At 39.9% G+C, this 16312-nt stretch overlaps 2 protein-coding genes across 3 annotated transcripts in view; both read right to left on the reverse strand.

Annotated features, from left to right (window-relative positions):
• The window catches only part of b4galt2 (UDP-Gal:betaGlcNAc beta 1,4- galactosyltransferase, polypeptide 2), a 67816-nt gene extending 61661 nt beyond the window's left edge, over positions 1–6155 (reverse strand). The window contains exon 1 of one of the 2 annotated variants that reach the window (XM_031562895.2): positions 5883–6155. The gene's annotated coding sequence lies outside the window, so the exon portion shown is untranslated. Of the gene's footprint in view, positions 1–5565 lie in introns of both variants that reach the window. The other variant, XM_031562894.2, reaches the window with a different exon arrangement.
• A 1728-nt stretch (positions 6156–7883) lies between these two features.
• On the reverse strand, positions 7884–14215 carry atp6v0b (ATPase H+ transporting V0 subunit b). Its single transcript, XM_012826504.3, has 8 exons — positions 13945–14215; positions 12948–12996; positions 12745–12828; positions 11815–11892; positions 11629–11698; positions 10581–10632; positions 10289–10479; positions 7884–10059 (listed from the first exon to the last, which is right to left on the reverse strand). Exons 1-8 carry the CDS (start codon positions 14009–14011, stop codon positions 10033–10035), a joined length of 618 nt encoding a protein of 205 aa, XP_012681958.1. The 5' UTR covers positions 14012–14215; the 3' UTR covers positions 7884–10032.
• Between the last annotated feature and the right edge of the window lie 2097 nt (positions 14216–16312).

A 16312-nucleotide genomic window follows, 5' to 3' on the forward strand; every position in this document is an offset into this window, starting at 1 on the left:
GGTTTGTGTGTGTGCCTGTGCTCTGTGCTTGTGCTGTGTGTGTTTGCGTGCCTGTGAACAACCAGTGAGTCGGTGTGCGGGTACTTAGGGGACGATATCCAACCCAGCCAGCAACCAAGACGCACGGTCACACCGCTCCCTTGCCCCCTCATCCAAAATTCATGAGATCCCTGCTGCAACTGATAGCTCTGGACCGCCAGCCTTAACCCCAAAGTGCAGCCAGGCTTGCACAGGCCAGCGTTACACCTTACGCAGGACCTCTAGCCAGGACACCAAAACAGGCAGAGACAATATGGAGAACCATACCACCTCGTGTGAAATGAATTACTAGAATGTTATCATCCCAGCGATGCCATCCTGGCTTTGATGTCTGACAGCTCCAGCTTATTCATCAGAGAATCACCTAACACACTGACACATTCCCAGACAAACAGATTTTCCTCCGCCACATGTACAGCGGACTTCATCCAACAGTGAGTTTACGACGCAGTCAGCAGGGAGTGTAAAATTAATGATGAACGGATTTGGCTCCTATCTGATGCTTCTTCTTCCACACAGAAACTTGAGTTTCATGGTCCCCTTCCCTGCAATTAGGCTTATTTCAAACACATTTCCTACGGATACAAAGCAGGGCAGGGCTTGCTTGCGACGTACAATTTTAAACGGCATATAACCACATGGTGCATTCAAATGAATCACTGTTAAGTGATCAGGCACATTTAGAAAAACTGAATGTCAACAATTTCATTAAAAAACACAAAGTCCGGCTGTGATTGTGTAATTAGCTGGTTAGCAGCTCCTTTCTTACCCAAATATGATACTGTGTGGTAAAAAGGGAAGGAGCATAATGCACTGCCGGACCAGCGCTCGGTGCTCGCTGTGGGCATATTCCGGCATAAAGCCCTGGGAGCTTAGTGAGGGTCATTAACACGGCTTGTCAAATCACCGTGCGACTAAAGAGTAGATAAACAGACACACAGGGGGCGAGCGAAGCCAAGCTCTGAGTCACTGGCCTCTGACTCCCGCCTCCACCGTGCACAAGTCCCTCAGGTATACTGCACACAGGTCCAGCAGGGCAGGGTGCCAGCCTGGGCCGTGGTACCTCCAGAGAGTAAGTGTGTACCTCACTTTCATACTTCTGTTCAGCAATTGAATTCCAGTTATGCAGTTCATTGCATAGTTGTTGTGATTCGTGGAGAGTTGATGTGCAGTGTAAATAATGTAGGCCTACATGAAATACAAGTACAATCAAATTTGATTAAAAAAAACTACACATAACTAGGTTGTTTTCAATAGATCAAGGCAAAAATATACAGACTACAACAGATACAGTAGTTCTGCTAAATAAACCGCAGCTCAACCCATTCAGATTCAGATAATCAACGTAATTCACTTCTCCTTCAAATGTTCAATCAAACGTTTGCCACATCAATCCATTTGGACAGTTCTTGGTGCGAAATGAATGATGGATTAATTGAGTGATAAATTATTTGGTGAAATTCATCCATAGGTCATTCCAAACCTAAATGTCTATACATACACAAATGTATGTGTACTGAATTGCTACATAAATATAGTTTATTTTATCAAAGGTTCAGCAAGACAAATCCATTACTTGGCTCCCCTTACTTGTACAATAAATATCTAACTCCCAACAAATCTGTGAAACTAAATCAATTTTACAAGATATACTACAAATAATAACTCCACCATTTTGGAAACATTAGCTATTCCATTACATGCCATACTTTATAGCTGAGCAATGCTGCTGCTGAAGTATGAAATACAGCATACAATGCATCTAACATCTGTAATTCGGTAAGATTAAAGGTGCCATAGGCAACATTGTCTTTAGGGAAAGAGTGGGTATTAAACAGTGGGATTGAATGGAAGATGGCAGAAAGCATAGGGCCAAAAATTATCCTCAAGGGTGTTGACTTTTATTTTTGCAGTTAAGTAGCAAGTTCATAAATAAAGATGTCCTGTGAAAAGGTAACTAATATTGTGGCATTTCATTATTTAAGTAACTGACTTGTAACTGTAAACACTTTGAAAGGATGACTGATATACATGAAAGCTCATAGCGTCACAACTGGGCTCAGGAGATTGATGGATGAACTTTATACAATTGCATGTATTACTCATCTCTCAGTGTCAATACTGTTGAAAATGCGGGGAAGGATAACCAGCTAAATATTGAATCACACTTCACAATTTGATGTATACATTATTTGATTCTTTTCTGCAATTAGCTTCACGCCTTCGTACTAACACCCACTCAAAAGAGCTTTCAGACATCAGGCTCCTTTGAGACGTCAGACAAATAACACACACAAAAGAGCACAATCATTCAAAATCCATTCAAACTAGCACTTTCACCTTTCACGCAAAAACAGTTACGAACAATAAACAGTCCCCCTGCTCTTGGGGCTGCTTCTGTTCAAGTGCAGTTTGCGTGACAACACATAACACACGCAGAGCCTCTATGGCATCTCTCCAGAACTGATCTAAGCTGTACAGCCTTGATCCTTGGACTAAACCTTGCCTCAGCCTGCTCCATCACCCGCTCCTCCTCATCCCCATCTTAAGCCAACAAACAAATTAAACTCCTCCACTGCTCAAGGATGCATTAGAGCAGTGGGTCTAATGGAGGTTTCTGGGGCATTCTACCCTAACACTATATAAACCCTTTTCGCACTGATATCCTAGCGAAGCACAGAGAACAAGGTAACTTAAACTGCACTGTATTTTTCCAAATCATCGTACACAGGCGGTCGTCCTCTTTAAACACTGAGGGAGAAGGAATCTCAAGGCCACTGGGGAGGTGGTGAATAGATGAAAACAAAAGCAGCCTACTTGGCAGCACCACCTTTGTCGCTGGAGTCTCTGTTCCCATGACAACAAATCCCAATACCGCTTGTGAAACACTCCTCAGTCACCAATCTGAAGTAGAGCAATTTGAGGTACACATTACAAACCATCAAGAAATTAAGAATTCATCCCACACCCTGTTTATTGTCTGATGTAGAAAGAGAGAATGTCAGGGAGAGAGAGAGAAAAAGGGAGAGAGAGAGAGAGAGAGAGAAAAAATCCTCAGAGCCAACTGGTAGGGTGGAGCTCATCAATCTCATCAATTCCTTCCAACCTTTCAACAGTCAATTCAACTGAATAAATTCATATGGCCAACAGAAGAAGTCTATCGAAGCCCCTATCTATCTGGTCATAAAATGTTTCACAGAGTTTTATGAAGAACAACCATATCCTCATAAGCAATAATAATCAAGTGACCAAAACAAGAATGCAAAAGTGATATAAAGTAGGAATAGGTTACTGGAGAAAGAATTAAACAAATAAGTAGGAAAAGTGGATGAATAAATTCCTTATAGGGGGGAAATGAGCATGTGCTGCCACTGGCTGCATGAGAAAAAGCTCTGCCTGCCATTCCGTTAGAACCATAATTAGTGTTAAATATCATTCAAATCAAACCATAAATATCATTCAAATCAAAATCTGAGTTGCCAATTCGATTGTTCAACTGACCGTGGCAACAATTACTGACAGTCATTCAGTGTTCCTGTTATATTCATTGTTTTTCAAATTGATTATAATCTCAGTTATTACATCAATTATCTGCAAATATTGCCAGTGCCATGACTCACAATAACGTCTATTCTATCATTTATCTGTACAGTGAGTGCTTTTGCAAATAAAACATTGTGAGTCAAGTTGGAAAGGGAGGGAGAGAGGGAGGGAGAAAAGGAGGGAATCCTCCAGCTGCCGGTTACCTGCTCAGGCCCAGTCCCAGTCCCAGTTCCCTATGCACCAGTGATTTGTATGCAGAGGGTCCAGAGCTACTACACAAGCACCCCACAGCGCAGACTGACAGTATTCTTCTCACAGCAGTTGCACCATCCAGCCATGAGCCTCCATAGAGGCCACACAGCGCTTGATGAATAAGTAATAATATACGTACATTATATGCAAGTGCCAGTATCTCACAAATGTAATGTGGATAATGCTGGAGTTTTTTTTTTTTAATATATACATAATAAGGAAAGGGTGGCAGTTCTACTGCCTACTCTTGTTGTGGGAGTTGGTTTAAGGATTCAAATGAACTGCAGACTAATGCAGAGTACAGAGTGTCGTTAATAGGATTGGCTGTAGAGGGACCCTTGAAGCAGAAACATCTTGACCCACGTCATAGCTGGTTCTTCCCGTTTCCATGCTTTCCTTCTTATCTACTAGCCAATTAATCTGTTCTAAGTCTAAGTAAGAGGATATAAAGAATAAACCATGACTTGCATTTTTGCTTCCCAGAAATGGTGTTGCAAATTGCTGTTTGCTTTAACAGTGGCATTAATCTTAGATGTGCAGATCAAGTGTGGCAGACACATATGGTGTGGCAGACAGTGGTGTCTAGAAGGAATGGAGTCAACTGGATAGTGGTACCAGCTTCAGTTACAACGGTCCAACCCAGAATTTTACTAACTTATTCTGGCAGCAATGAGATGTGCTGAAATGCCACTTCCTCTGTGTAGTTTCGCTGCACAATTAGGCAACAATACCATTATACTAGTATAAGATGTACTCTCAGTTGGAATACCAGGTCATGCCATACTCAAAACGAGGATGCAAGGGTGGCTGGATGGGAACTGTCATAAAGTATTGTGTCAGGAACAACGAAAGGTTCCAGCTCCACTGCATCGCGTCAGGAAGCGCCGTTTTTAGTTCTTATCTTAGCTGCAGGGTTACTCTATGACCAGGTGGCCACAGTATTTTGGAGTAAATTAAGACCTATAGGGCAGGTCACCCAAAATAGTAATGTAAAGAATCAGAATAGGTTTACATATTGAAATTACGCAGTTCGAAAAAAAAAAAAATGCGAATGGGACGCAGAGTGAGGTAGTCATAATTGTCCATTGTGGTGTAGCCCATACCCTTTTCTAATGAAAGACACTGGGAACATCATGTACCGGAGTTGCGTAGTCTATAGCCTAATTGCAAATAAATTGCAGGACATTAACATGGATAGACAGCCGTTGAGAGACTACTACCTAGCCGACATGAAGCACAACTGAAAACATCACCTCTTCTTTTTTACAGAAAAGGGTCGTAAAGCCATTCCATCTATCTGTGCACCACGCGGACGATGACATAGAAGCAGTGCATGGTTTAGCAGTTGCGAGTACACTGCAATTGTGACAAAGAAAAGCGAAAAACGAAGAGATGCTCCGACTGTGCAGTGTGCACACATGTCCTCAATGTATGTACGGACCTTGGTAATTACACTGATTGACCAAAGAGTTACAGATTGGTAATTTTACCAACACAATCACCCAACTTAACCAGAATTTTAAAAGATTAATCATAAATTGAAATTCCGACTGTAGCGTTGTTCAGTGCAATATAGTCTACCTACCAATACCAGACTACCAATGAATCAAAATGGCAGGCAGCGTATAGTCTATCTCAAATAATAAAGAGATGCAAAAGACCATAGCAAACGTTACACAAACATTGCATAGGCTAAACCAGGCGGCAAAAAAAGCTTATGGCAATTCTTACCTCGTGATAACAAGCGAGCCAGAGCACCAATTATCTTCTTATGGATGCATTTCTTTGTTGGTGTTCAGCAGACTATCAAAATACCAGACTGTCAGTTCAGCCGAAAAGCTTTAAGGGCTGGAAAATGCATAGATTATGCAGTATAAAGCTACATAATACCAACGCAATAAAGCAGCGCGATACCGTTATTTCCAACAGATGATGGTATCGGTAAATTCATTTTTTGTGAAGCCCTGCACAAGCATCAAAACGTCTTGGAAAATAACAGACAGTTCAAATGGCTCCCTCATCTTCTTTAAGCAGTATATTAGTACTACCTTCAAATCAACTATATATTTTTCCGCGAATTCCTGGTAGGCATTACATATTTGCTCATAAGCTTGATATGAGGACAAATAATACAGCCACTGGAGGCTGTCGTTTCTTTCTGGTACGGAGAGTCGGATGGTTCAAACGTCATCAGAGTAGCCTATTCCACCGCAAGACAGTATGAAAGCCTTGCCAGCCACTGTTTTCAGTCTAAATCCCAAAATGAATTGATCAGGTCATTTCCAGAGAATAAATGTGACCGATGTTATATGATGTTCATTGCCACATCAGCCCGAAATGTGTTTTCAGAACTCAATGTCAGCATTTTCTTAATTGTTGCTGTTTTAAAACCAAATTTGAACGCACACTTTATATATTGTTTTGTCATGTGACTTCACAGTGTATGTGGTCAGAGAGTAACCTATATTTAAGGTACAGCGCACATATCATCGATGTTTCAACGTTTGATTATCATATATGGATTTGGCTGCAATAATCTTGTATTTTTGTGTAATGTGCCCATTTTGTTCATTAAAAGAATACAATTAAATGTAAGCACCGTCACCACGGTTTGAATGGTGTAATCCGAGTTATTTTTATTGTATTTTTCTTTTTTTTTAGGGGGTGATATATATTTAAGAGCTCTAACTGCAGGGGTAAACAAAAAAAAAACACTTTGTGATAACCTCATACAAATAAAGTTAAGCAGTCTTTGTACCAGAAAGAGGATGTCCTATGTAGTGTGTGTGTGTGTGTGTGTGTGTGTGTGAGAGAGAGTGAATGATACTGTTGATAAGAGCCTCTAGAGGAAGATCAGAGGATGATATCAGGTAGGTCATTGACAGTTGCCTCATACTGTATATGAAATCCAGTGAGGCATGAGAATTTCAGAATGTGAATGTGACACACAATGTCTTGACATGCACCAGTTGGTGATAGGAGGATCCGATCCTCATATTGGTCTTCAATGATTTTTTTACCCAAACAATGGTGATGAAAATAGGAGTGGTGCCAGGAGGAAACCCTGGTTTGGAGTTGTGGTGGATGCAGTTTTGATCTTTTAGTGGCTTTTTGTAAAGCCACAAGTGACCTACTGTCAACATACCAACGAATGATACATAATGCCTACACAGATATCTATAGAAGGAATTACCATTCAAACTTGCAATGTGGTCTGTGTAAAATATGTTCTGACAGTTACCTACTTGTTTGCCTGACCAGGTGGCATCTAGAGAGTTTTGACGCAGATTTTAATTATTTGGTAAGGTTTTATTGTGTTGATGTACACTTGGCATTTCATATGTACAACTACACACACTGAATAGTAGTACATGTATTCCTGTATACCTTTCGACCGCTATGTGGTCTGAACTGCCAGCAAAAGTACTCTGCTGCCCTCTAGTGAGAATGTTGAGATATTGCTGATGTTCAATGCTGGTCACAACCTCTGAAAAAACAGATCTTACATGTAAACAAAACAATATAGCAAGTAATAATGTAAATATCTAATTTAATTGAGCCAGACAAGAACAACCCTGCTGTTAACCTGTCACTATGTTTGACAAGTTGGGATACACTTCAGTGTTGTTGAACAAGGAACGAAATGCATTGTGTCAAACAAGGACATCCTACTGGTCTTACAAGGAGAAAAGGTGTGGCTTTTCTAGGTTGTGGAAGAGGAAGAGGAGTGCAAAGCCATTTGAATATGCCAAATGACTGTGCCATTGTCATAGAACACAACCACTGCTAAACTGCGACATATCAGATGACCTCTGCAAGTCACTTATGCCATCTGTCACCTTACTCATGTGTATAAAACTAAATGTTACTGGATTTATTTGCAAAGCATAATGTATAATGCACAAGAATGTCATTACCAATACATGTGTGAGTGTTCAGTATGTCCTCTACATTCCTTTCATTTCCTACATCCTACTGGCTGATGAGGAAGCATATCTAAATATTGAAGGCTGATGTCATGAAAACTCTATAACAGAAAGACCAAGGTCTTGATTTCACCAGTTTTTTTAATTTTGTTCAAGGACAGTTAGGGAACCAAGAGGATTCACTTTTACACATCAAAACAATGGGATCACCACAACCACAGAGCAAACAGCCACATTTAAAAAAAGGGTGGGAGGCCTATCTTCAGTTCCTGGAGAGCATCTAACTAAGACTACCGATGATGGTCTTGGAGATCCTTCACACAATTAGGATAATCAATTAAGAGGCTCGGAAAGATTGCACGGCCATAAGCACAATCCCCTCCTCCAGAAGGAAGCCTGTGTTCTGACCGCCTCCACAGGCATGTAGAGCAGCGTTGACTTTTGCTATGAGGACGGTAATGGAATGTGTAAGAAAAAAAAAACCAGAACTCTTGGGGCTAAAATAAGGAGACAACAACAAAAAAAAAGGTCAACACGCAACTGAGCTTCTTCCAGCCATGTATATTTGAGAGGGCAAAGATATCGTTGGTACATATCCACAAGGAGAGCAAATTTCTCTTCTATGTCTGTCAACTTATTACTGAAAACGGTGACAAAAAAAAAAATTCAAACATTTTTCACACACTCACAGACACAGAAAATACAAAAACCAAACAGAAGGCAAACTGGTCGACTGTACTACTCTTCTAAGTGTCTGTAAAAAAAAATGGGACCGGTGATTCCTAAGTCAAGCTGTGAACCACAGTACATGTACATGTCAACCCCTTCGGTCGCCCAACTGTAAAACCCTCTGGAACAATCTGGAAAGTCCATAGAAAATCTGTGAGGTCCGGAAGTGGGGCGTTAAAATCCATATGATTTCAGGTATACATCCATAAGAAAGTTGCATGGGGGGAAAGCTGTATAATTTACAGGCAATCTGTATAAGTTGACATGTATGACTAGTGTCCCTGACAAGGGTGAAGATCCAACAAAGACCATGGAAGCTTTGTAAGTGCCACAAAGAAAGATAGATGGCAAACGGGCCAGGGGAGAGGGGCGTGTGGTCGTGCAGTAGCAGAACCAACTTGAACTCAACCATAGAATACAGATTGACCTGGGATATGGTTTTGTGTTTATTTTACATAAGGAATTAAGAATATGAAGTCGATTGTGTGCCCATAATACACTGTGGGGACGAAAGGGTTAAAAATAAAACAGAACTGGAATGGTGGACACTACCATGCTTTAGAAATAAACACCTGCCCTTTTTGTGTGTGTGTGTGTATATATACACACATACACACACACACACACACACATTACGTGTATGTACACCCACACGATAGATTACAATATCCTTTAGTTTTTAACCAACCAGTAACTGAAGAGTGCCACTCGAAATGGGGACTTCACAGACAGACACAGAAGACTGACCTTACAAACATTCAGAGAAAAAGCCTCTTTCAAGCAGGTTATTTGAAATTGCATTTGTCTCAAAAAAAACTGCAGTCTTCTACAACTCCTGTGCACATTACTCTACACAATTTAGGAAAGAATGGAAGTTGCTCAGGGAGCCAGAAAAAAAAAAAAATACTGTAGCTGGGTTACTGACTTTGAAAATAGTATTCACTTTGTTATCACATTTATGCATACAATGGAACTGAATACTGTATTTTACACCATCCAATGGGGATCACCACTTTGTTGCACCTCTCACTTTCATATACAGTACAGAACACCACATACAGTAAATTATACAAGATTTTCACATATGTACCATCATATATATATATATATATATTCTTACCCAAATAGACTCAAAAAGCACATTATCGTGAGACATTCCATTTAACTTTCAAATAAAAGATCATGCAGAATATTTAAGTAGTCTTCACATTAAAAATATATAGCAATTTTCACCCATTTAATATCTTGTCTTAATCTTACAGGTGGAAGATGGCTATTTATTTGCTTCATCAATTAATGTGCGCTTTCATTCTTTTAGATTTGGAAAAGGATTCCACCCCTAGGACCAGTAAATTACCCACAGGTTTTGCACTTCTTCGAGACAAACATGTCACTGTTCAGCAAATGATGGTTAAAAATGTACAAAGAAAAATAAATCACAGACAGAAGAAAAATGACATTTAAATAATTTACTATATTTACACACTCCGTCTTTTGCACCTCTGTAGCTCGTCCTCCATGGAACCTCATAGTGACCTCTCTTCTAGTCTCCCATTTTTACTTTTGATGTCTGTAAAAACAAAAAACAACAAATGTGACATAAAAAGCATTAATAGGAGCTTGCTATGTCTTCCTATATCAAAGTAAGTCTCTATTTAGCACGTTTGGAATTCCATAAATTCCACATGACACTGACTTAATGAAATACACTAATAGACAGCAATTACCTTCTAATTTAAGTGTTAATACAACTACAGGATAACAACCACAATATTTGTTCTCCCTAGAAAGCAAGTTACCTGCAAGATGGCCACAATGACTCCAAACAGACCAATGGCACTGCCAAAGATTTCCACAATGAGGATTTTGACAAAGAGACTGGCATTTTGCGCATCTGCCAAGGCAGCCCCGCTACCAACGATACCAACACAGATGCCACAGAAGAGGTTTGAGAAGCCGACAGTAAGACCAGCACCAAACATGGAGTAACCTGTTCAAAAAAAATTAAAATAAAATACATAATTAAGGCTGCCCATTTTTTTTCAAAAGGAACGTTCTTCTTCTCCAACTAACTGAGGTCATTTCCTCTACCTGCTTGGTAGTTCCTTGCTCCAATGGTTTCTGGTGTGGTGCCACTGAAGTTCTGCAAAAGAGGAAATACATGGATATCACCACATTATTTTCCATGACATGACATGAATAGAATGATGATAGTAAGTAGTGACAATCCATTAAATCTTCCAACAATGGAGTGGTTCAGACCACCCCGACATCAGGTTATCTCTCCTCCTAGAAGACTTGATAGCACAATTATATTTTCAGCTTTGAAATCAATTATTGGTATGACATAGGGCTGGCAATACATCAAATTAATTTGAATAATTAGAATTTTCTGAACAATGTGGAAAAATGCCTAAATCGCAAAATCAAGATTAGTGCTTCCTTTGCTGTAACTCAACCGCCAGCCCCACTCTACTCTCTAGAGTACAGCTATGACGGCAACATCAAAGATTTTAGACAAACGGTCCACAAAAAGTGAGAGAACAGAGAGACAGAGAGAGAGAGAGAGAGAGAGAGAGAGAGGCCATCAGTTTGCCAATTCTTCCTGAAGAAAGCTATGTTTATTGATCGGCCATCATTTTGTGCAATGAACATGTAGCTTGTAACATGAACATGTAACATTACTATTATGGCTTAACAACAGTCTTTGCTGATCTAGCTTAGTAGCTTGCTAGCTAAGTCACAGTGCAGTGTGACCCAAAGTGCCTAAGTCACACCTAGCCCTCCAGGAGTACACTAAATCCCACTTCAAGACTTCCTGCGTTCATTTTAGGTAAGCAACCTAACTGTGGTAAACCTGGTTTAACCTTAGTTTGCACAGGCCTAGTTCAGCCTGTCAGCCCAAATCTGTTTTTTGGCATATCCATATTGTATCATTTATTTATTTTTTTTTACAAAATTTAGCAAATCGGATCCAAACCACATTTGGAGGTGGTTTGAAATGCGATTCCAATTGAATTGGATCCCTATAGATGCGCCTCTGTACGGACGCTGTGGCACTCGAATCAAATTTCAAAGTGTCACTCAAAACGTGGCAAGCAACGCCAACATTAAATCCAGAGACCTTCATAAAACTCACCTCTGCCATGTTGCTAATGACAATAGCCATAATAATTCCATAGATAGCAACAGCTTCACAGAAAATGATGCTGTGGAAAAATATTTTAAAAGTTATTTCACACAAGTTTTAAAATCAGCTTTAAAACTTTCACTCTTTCACTACAACTTTACCATACACACACAAAAAAAAAAAGAGTGAGCATACCTGACAAGATTCTTGGTTTTAATTCTGGGGGCTTTGACACCACCCCCAATGATGCTGGATCCAGTGATGTAAATGCCCCTATAAGAACACGTAGTAAGTCACAGATACCATCTTCACGCTTGACTGGTATTTCTTGATATGCTGTCACAGCTGCTGTCTGCTTTCACATAAACTTCAGTACACTGTCTCCAAAGCCACTGAATAAATATATATGCATGCATGCATGCATGCATGCATGCATGCATAGGGCCATGCCAAATATTTTTTATTAAAACATTGCTATTTATAGTGATCCTTATTACATTTTGTTAAAATGATCACAGGATGAAACATGATGTTCACCTTGCAAGACTTTGTCATGCTTATGTTCACACTACTGTGTCAGGTCGTCTTAGACTGACTGCTGGTGCATTCTCTCCTATTGTCATGTAACTACTAATCACAGCCATAAGCAGTAATGCAAAACTGGGTATACATAAAAACAACTACAAACATATTGCAAAGCATCACCCTGTAAATTAAACTTCTGTGTTTATTTTCCATCTACAGAGCCAGGACTGTGTTTGAACATCGGAGTTTTTTTGAGCACCCACACTGAACGCAGAGCTAGAGAACGGCAAGGAGCAACTCACTGAATTTAACAAAAAGTTTACTTGAAGTATACTTGAAAGTAGCTTGATTGTTCTCTCCTTTGTACGTCGCTTTGGATATAAGCGTCTACTAAATGACTAAATGTAAATGTATGGATTAGAATCACGGCATTAAGCTGTAGTGGTGGCTGAGACACAGTGTAAAGCAAACAGAATTCGGAGACCAAGGAGTGCACATTATTTCCACATCTACTGATTTCCAAATCAGTTCCAAAAGTTCCAGGTTCATCATGAGTTCCATAAAATAATTTTAGAAAAGGGAAGTAAGATATAGTCTCACCAGGCTGCCCCGACGACAGAGAGGGAAATGGCTAGGCCAATCCCAAGGCTTGCCCACATAAAAGGAGATGTCTCTGTCAAAAACCTACAAAAGAAACACAACATGAGATTCAACGAAGTTGGTTCCACAAGAAATGTATTGGAGAACATGAGATGAACAAACACAAAGCCAATATAAAGTTATAGAATGCAAAAAGTCCTTACCATGCAACATCAAAGCGAAATCCCAGGTCAAATATTGTGTAGCATATTCCTGGAAAAAAAAAGGCAGTCACGTTAGTTAATAACAAATGTACAAACCTGAACAGCTGAACATTAATGTAACTAATGGAGTGGCATGATGGAGACTATTTTGCTGGATTGAATCAATCATAATACCACCATCAGCAGCACCCCCTCGACGCGGGCGGCCTTCGTATCTATTTGAGTTAGCCTAAGCCAAATATTTGGCAAGAAAATGACAATGTTTTGTGGAGGGTGTGTGTGGAAGTTCACCAGACGATGGGAACTTGGGCTCTAACGTCAGTTTTTAATTATCAGCATTTAAATCAGCAAAAAATAATTCCCGTAAGATTTCCCGTGTTCTCCAGTTTTCATTCGGATGCATTTATACAAACCACATTTCATCTATTAGCATCATCCTGCAGAGGTAGCTAACTATTTGTAATACTCTAGGTAACGTTAAATAGCCGTTTTCAGCCATTCATTTGGAATAGATTCTTACAGCTGATCACAAATCTACAACACATTACTAGCCAGCTAACCACTATGTTGATAGTTGAACATCTAATGGACGTTAATTGTTAGCTTCAAGACACAAACGTTCTCGCCAGCTATAACGTTATAGCTTATTCCACCTCTGAACATTAATAATACTGTCAATGCAGGTCCAAAATCAAACTTTGCATGGACTTGCCACATGAAAGAATGTATTACATAATTACTCTAACGTTGCAAGAAAGCTTAAGCTTTGGATTTACCTGACATATCTAGCTACTTCGTTAGCTGGCTAGCTAACAGTATACAGGTTAGCAAGGTGGCTTCATACCTAACATCTTCCCAATTGGTAACTATTGTGCTCTCAGGATGAAAACACTGCATGGTATGCGACTGTAGTCTAGAAGATTACATCAAACTACTTAACATTTTCACAAGGGAACTGTCTTAGTAAGAAAAACTGTGAGTGCAAATAACTGCTTACCGACGATGAGAATTGTACTCCAGAAGGCCAAAGTGACCCCGGTGTAGAGAATGGCGTGTCCGTTCATAATGCAGTCAAACAAAAGCGCCAGTTTTGTTGTCAAATATGTGAAACACAAATTCTGAAGTATAATCTATTTGTTTTATAAATCCTAGTTTAGAAGGCTAGAAGGATATCGATCCTTCAGTCTTGTGAATAGGGAAAGCGAAGGATGAAAATCCTATACCCATCAAGAGAGGGGAAGTCATCAGCTGATCATGTGATGTACTTTACTTGCGCATGTGACTGTCAAACAAGACGTCATTCTACTTCCTCATTTCAGGAACCATGGCTGCGGTGGAAAAATATATTGTGGAGGTGGACCGAAAGTTTGTTGTTTTTATTGTTAACAATTTAACCCTTCCTGGTTGAAAAAAAATCTTATCGAAAAATGAATGGAATTTTGCAAAATCGTCGCAAAAAAGCGAAACTACGCCAGTAGAAAACCTACTTAAATGGTGGACAGCTAGCTGTAGCTATCAGTTGGTCTTCTGTAACTAACTGTTGTCTTGTTTCGTAAAAATAAGGACGTTGCTAACCAGAAAAAAGACACACTACAGTGGTCGTGTTTCTTCTAATGGGCCAAAACCCTGCGCGGTAGTGCGTGCCAAGGCCTGAGATAGAAATGTTGTTGCTGCGGACTCTACTCCAAAAACTTTGTTATTGGCAGTACAATGAGTTAACAGAGCTATAACATGCACAACTAGAAAATGCATTTCCTGATGAAAATACCAGTGCATGAAATGCAAAAGTTAGGAAAGGAAGAAGAAAAGAAAGAAGAAAGGAAAAAAGAGTAAAAGAAGGAAAGAAGAGAGGAAGAAGGAAAGAAGAGTGAAGAAAGGAAAGAAGAGTGGAAGAAGGAAAGAGGAAAAGAAAGAAGAGTGTAAGAAGGAAAGAAGAGTGGAAGAAGGACAGAAGAAAATAAAGAAGAGTGAAGAAAGGAAAGAAGAAAAGAAAGAAGAGTGAAATAAGGAAAGAAGAGTGAAAGGAGGAAAGAAGAGTGGAGGAAGGAAAAAATGAAGGAAAGAAGAGTGAAGAAAGGAAAGAAGAGTGGAAGAAGGAAAGAAGAGTGGAAGAAGAAGCACGGAAAGAAGAGTGGAAGAAATAAAGAAGAAAGGCTCTGGATAAAGACAGTAAAGAGAGAGTGAAGAGGGAAAATATTGAAAGGAGAGAAAATGGAGTGAAGCAGAGAGATGGAGTGTGAGAGAAAGTAGAGTGAGAGGGATAGAGAGAAAGATGGAGAGAAAAAAAGTAGAGAATGGAAGGTAGTGATGGCAGCCTGACACTGAAGCGCCGGAACGTGCTTCATACCTTAAACTACACCAACCATAAAACCACTGCTTCGAAGGTTGCTTTGGTACGGAAAAATCACGTGACATATTACGTGCGAAACAACTGCTTCTTTCTCCGAATGAACCAGCTGAGTGGTTCACAGCGCCACGCACGAAACAGTCAGTTGCCTCGTTTTGAGTCTGAATTGTAGCGCCTTCAAAGCACAAAAACTTCCGCGCACAACATTGCGTTTGGTTCGTAGTAGCCTATCTCATTCTGTGACAGTCATTACGTTCGTATTGATTTATCATCATTATGAAAGCATCTAGGAAGAGAGGTCGTTCTGACATGTGGGAACACTTTATTCTGATCGTTCATGATAAGGTGCGCTGGCTGTTAAATATTTAGGCTATAGGAAAAGTAGACTATATCAACAGGCTCAGTCCAAAAAGTGTAGAACAAATAATGTTTTTAAATCAAAATCTTTGACTGTTCCCTATCCAACATGGTTACACAAGCACACCCAACTTGTGCCATATTTGTCCAGCACATCCTTTCCCCAAGCACTCTCTCTTCAATAACACAATATACAAAAAAGAATTAATCTTTATTTGTAAAAAAAAAAATTATATCACAATCTTTGTATACGGGTGCATGTGTGTGTGTGAGTGTGTGTGTGTGGGGGGGGGGGGGGGGATTTGGTGCGTGCACACTAGATTGTCATTGTTTTAAAACTTCATGCCACTGTCTAGCTGGGCTAATTTAGTTGCAGCCTTGGCACATCACCAGGAGACTGTTACTGAAGCTTCAAGTAATTAACCGATTTTTGAAACAATGGGCCTCATTCTCGAACGCAGTTAAGAAGAATTTAAGAGGAATTGGATTTAGGACAACATTCGGCATTCATGAAAGTTTTCTCATCTGGGATTTGCTCTGAACTTCAGAAGACTTTCCGAACTCGAAATAGCAGTCGTAACTCGGCCAGAGTTTTCTCAAATGCGATTCCTTAAAAAACCACAAGATGGCCCCGTGAGGAATCGCATTTAAGAAAACTCTC

This window comes from Clupea harengus, chromosome 25 (genome assembly GCF_900700415.2).
Source record: "Clupea harengus chromosome 25, Ch_v2.0.2, whole genome shotgun sequence".
Lineage (NCBI taxonomy): Eukaryota > Metazoa > Chordata > Actinopteri > Clupeiformes > Clupeidae > Clupea > Clupea harengus.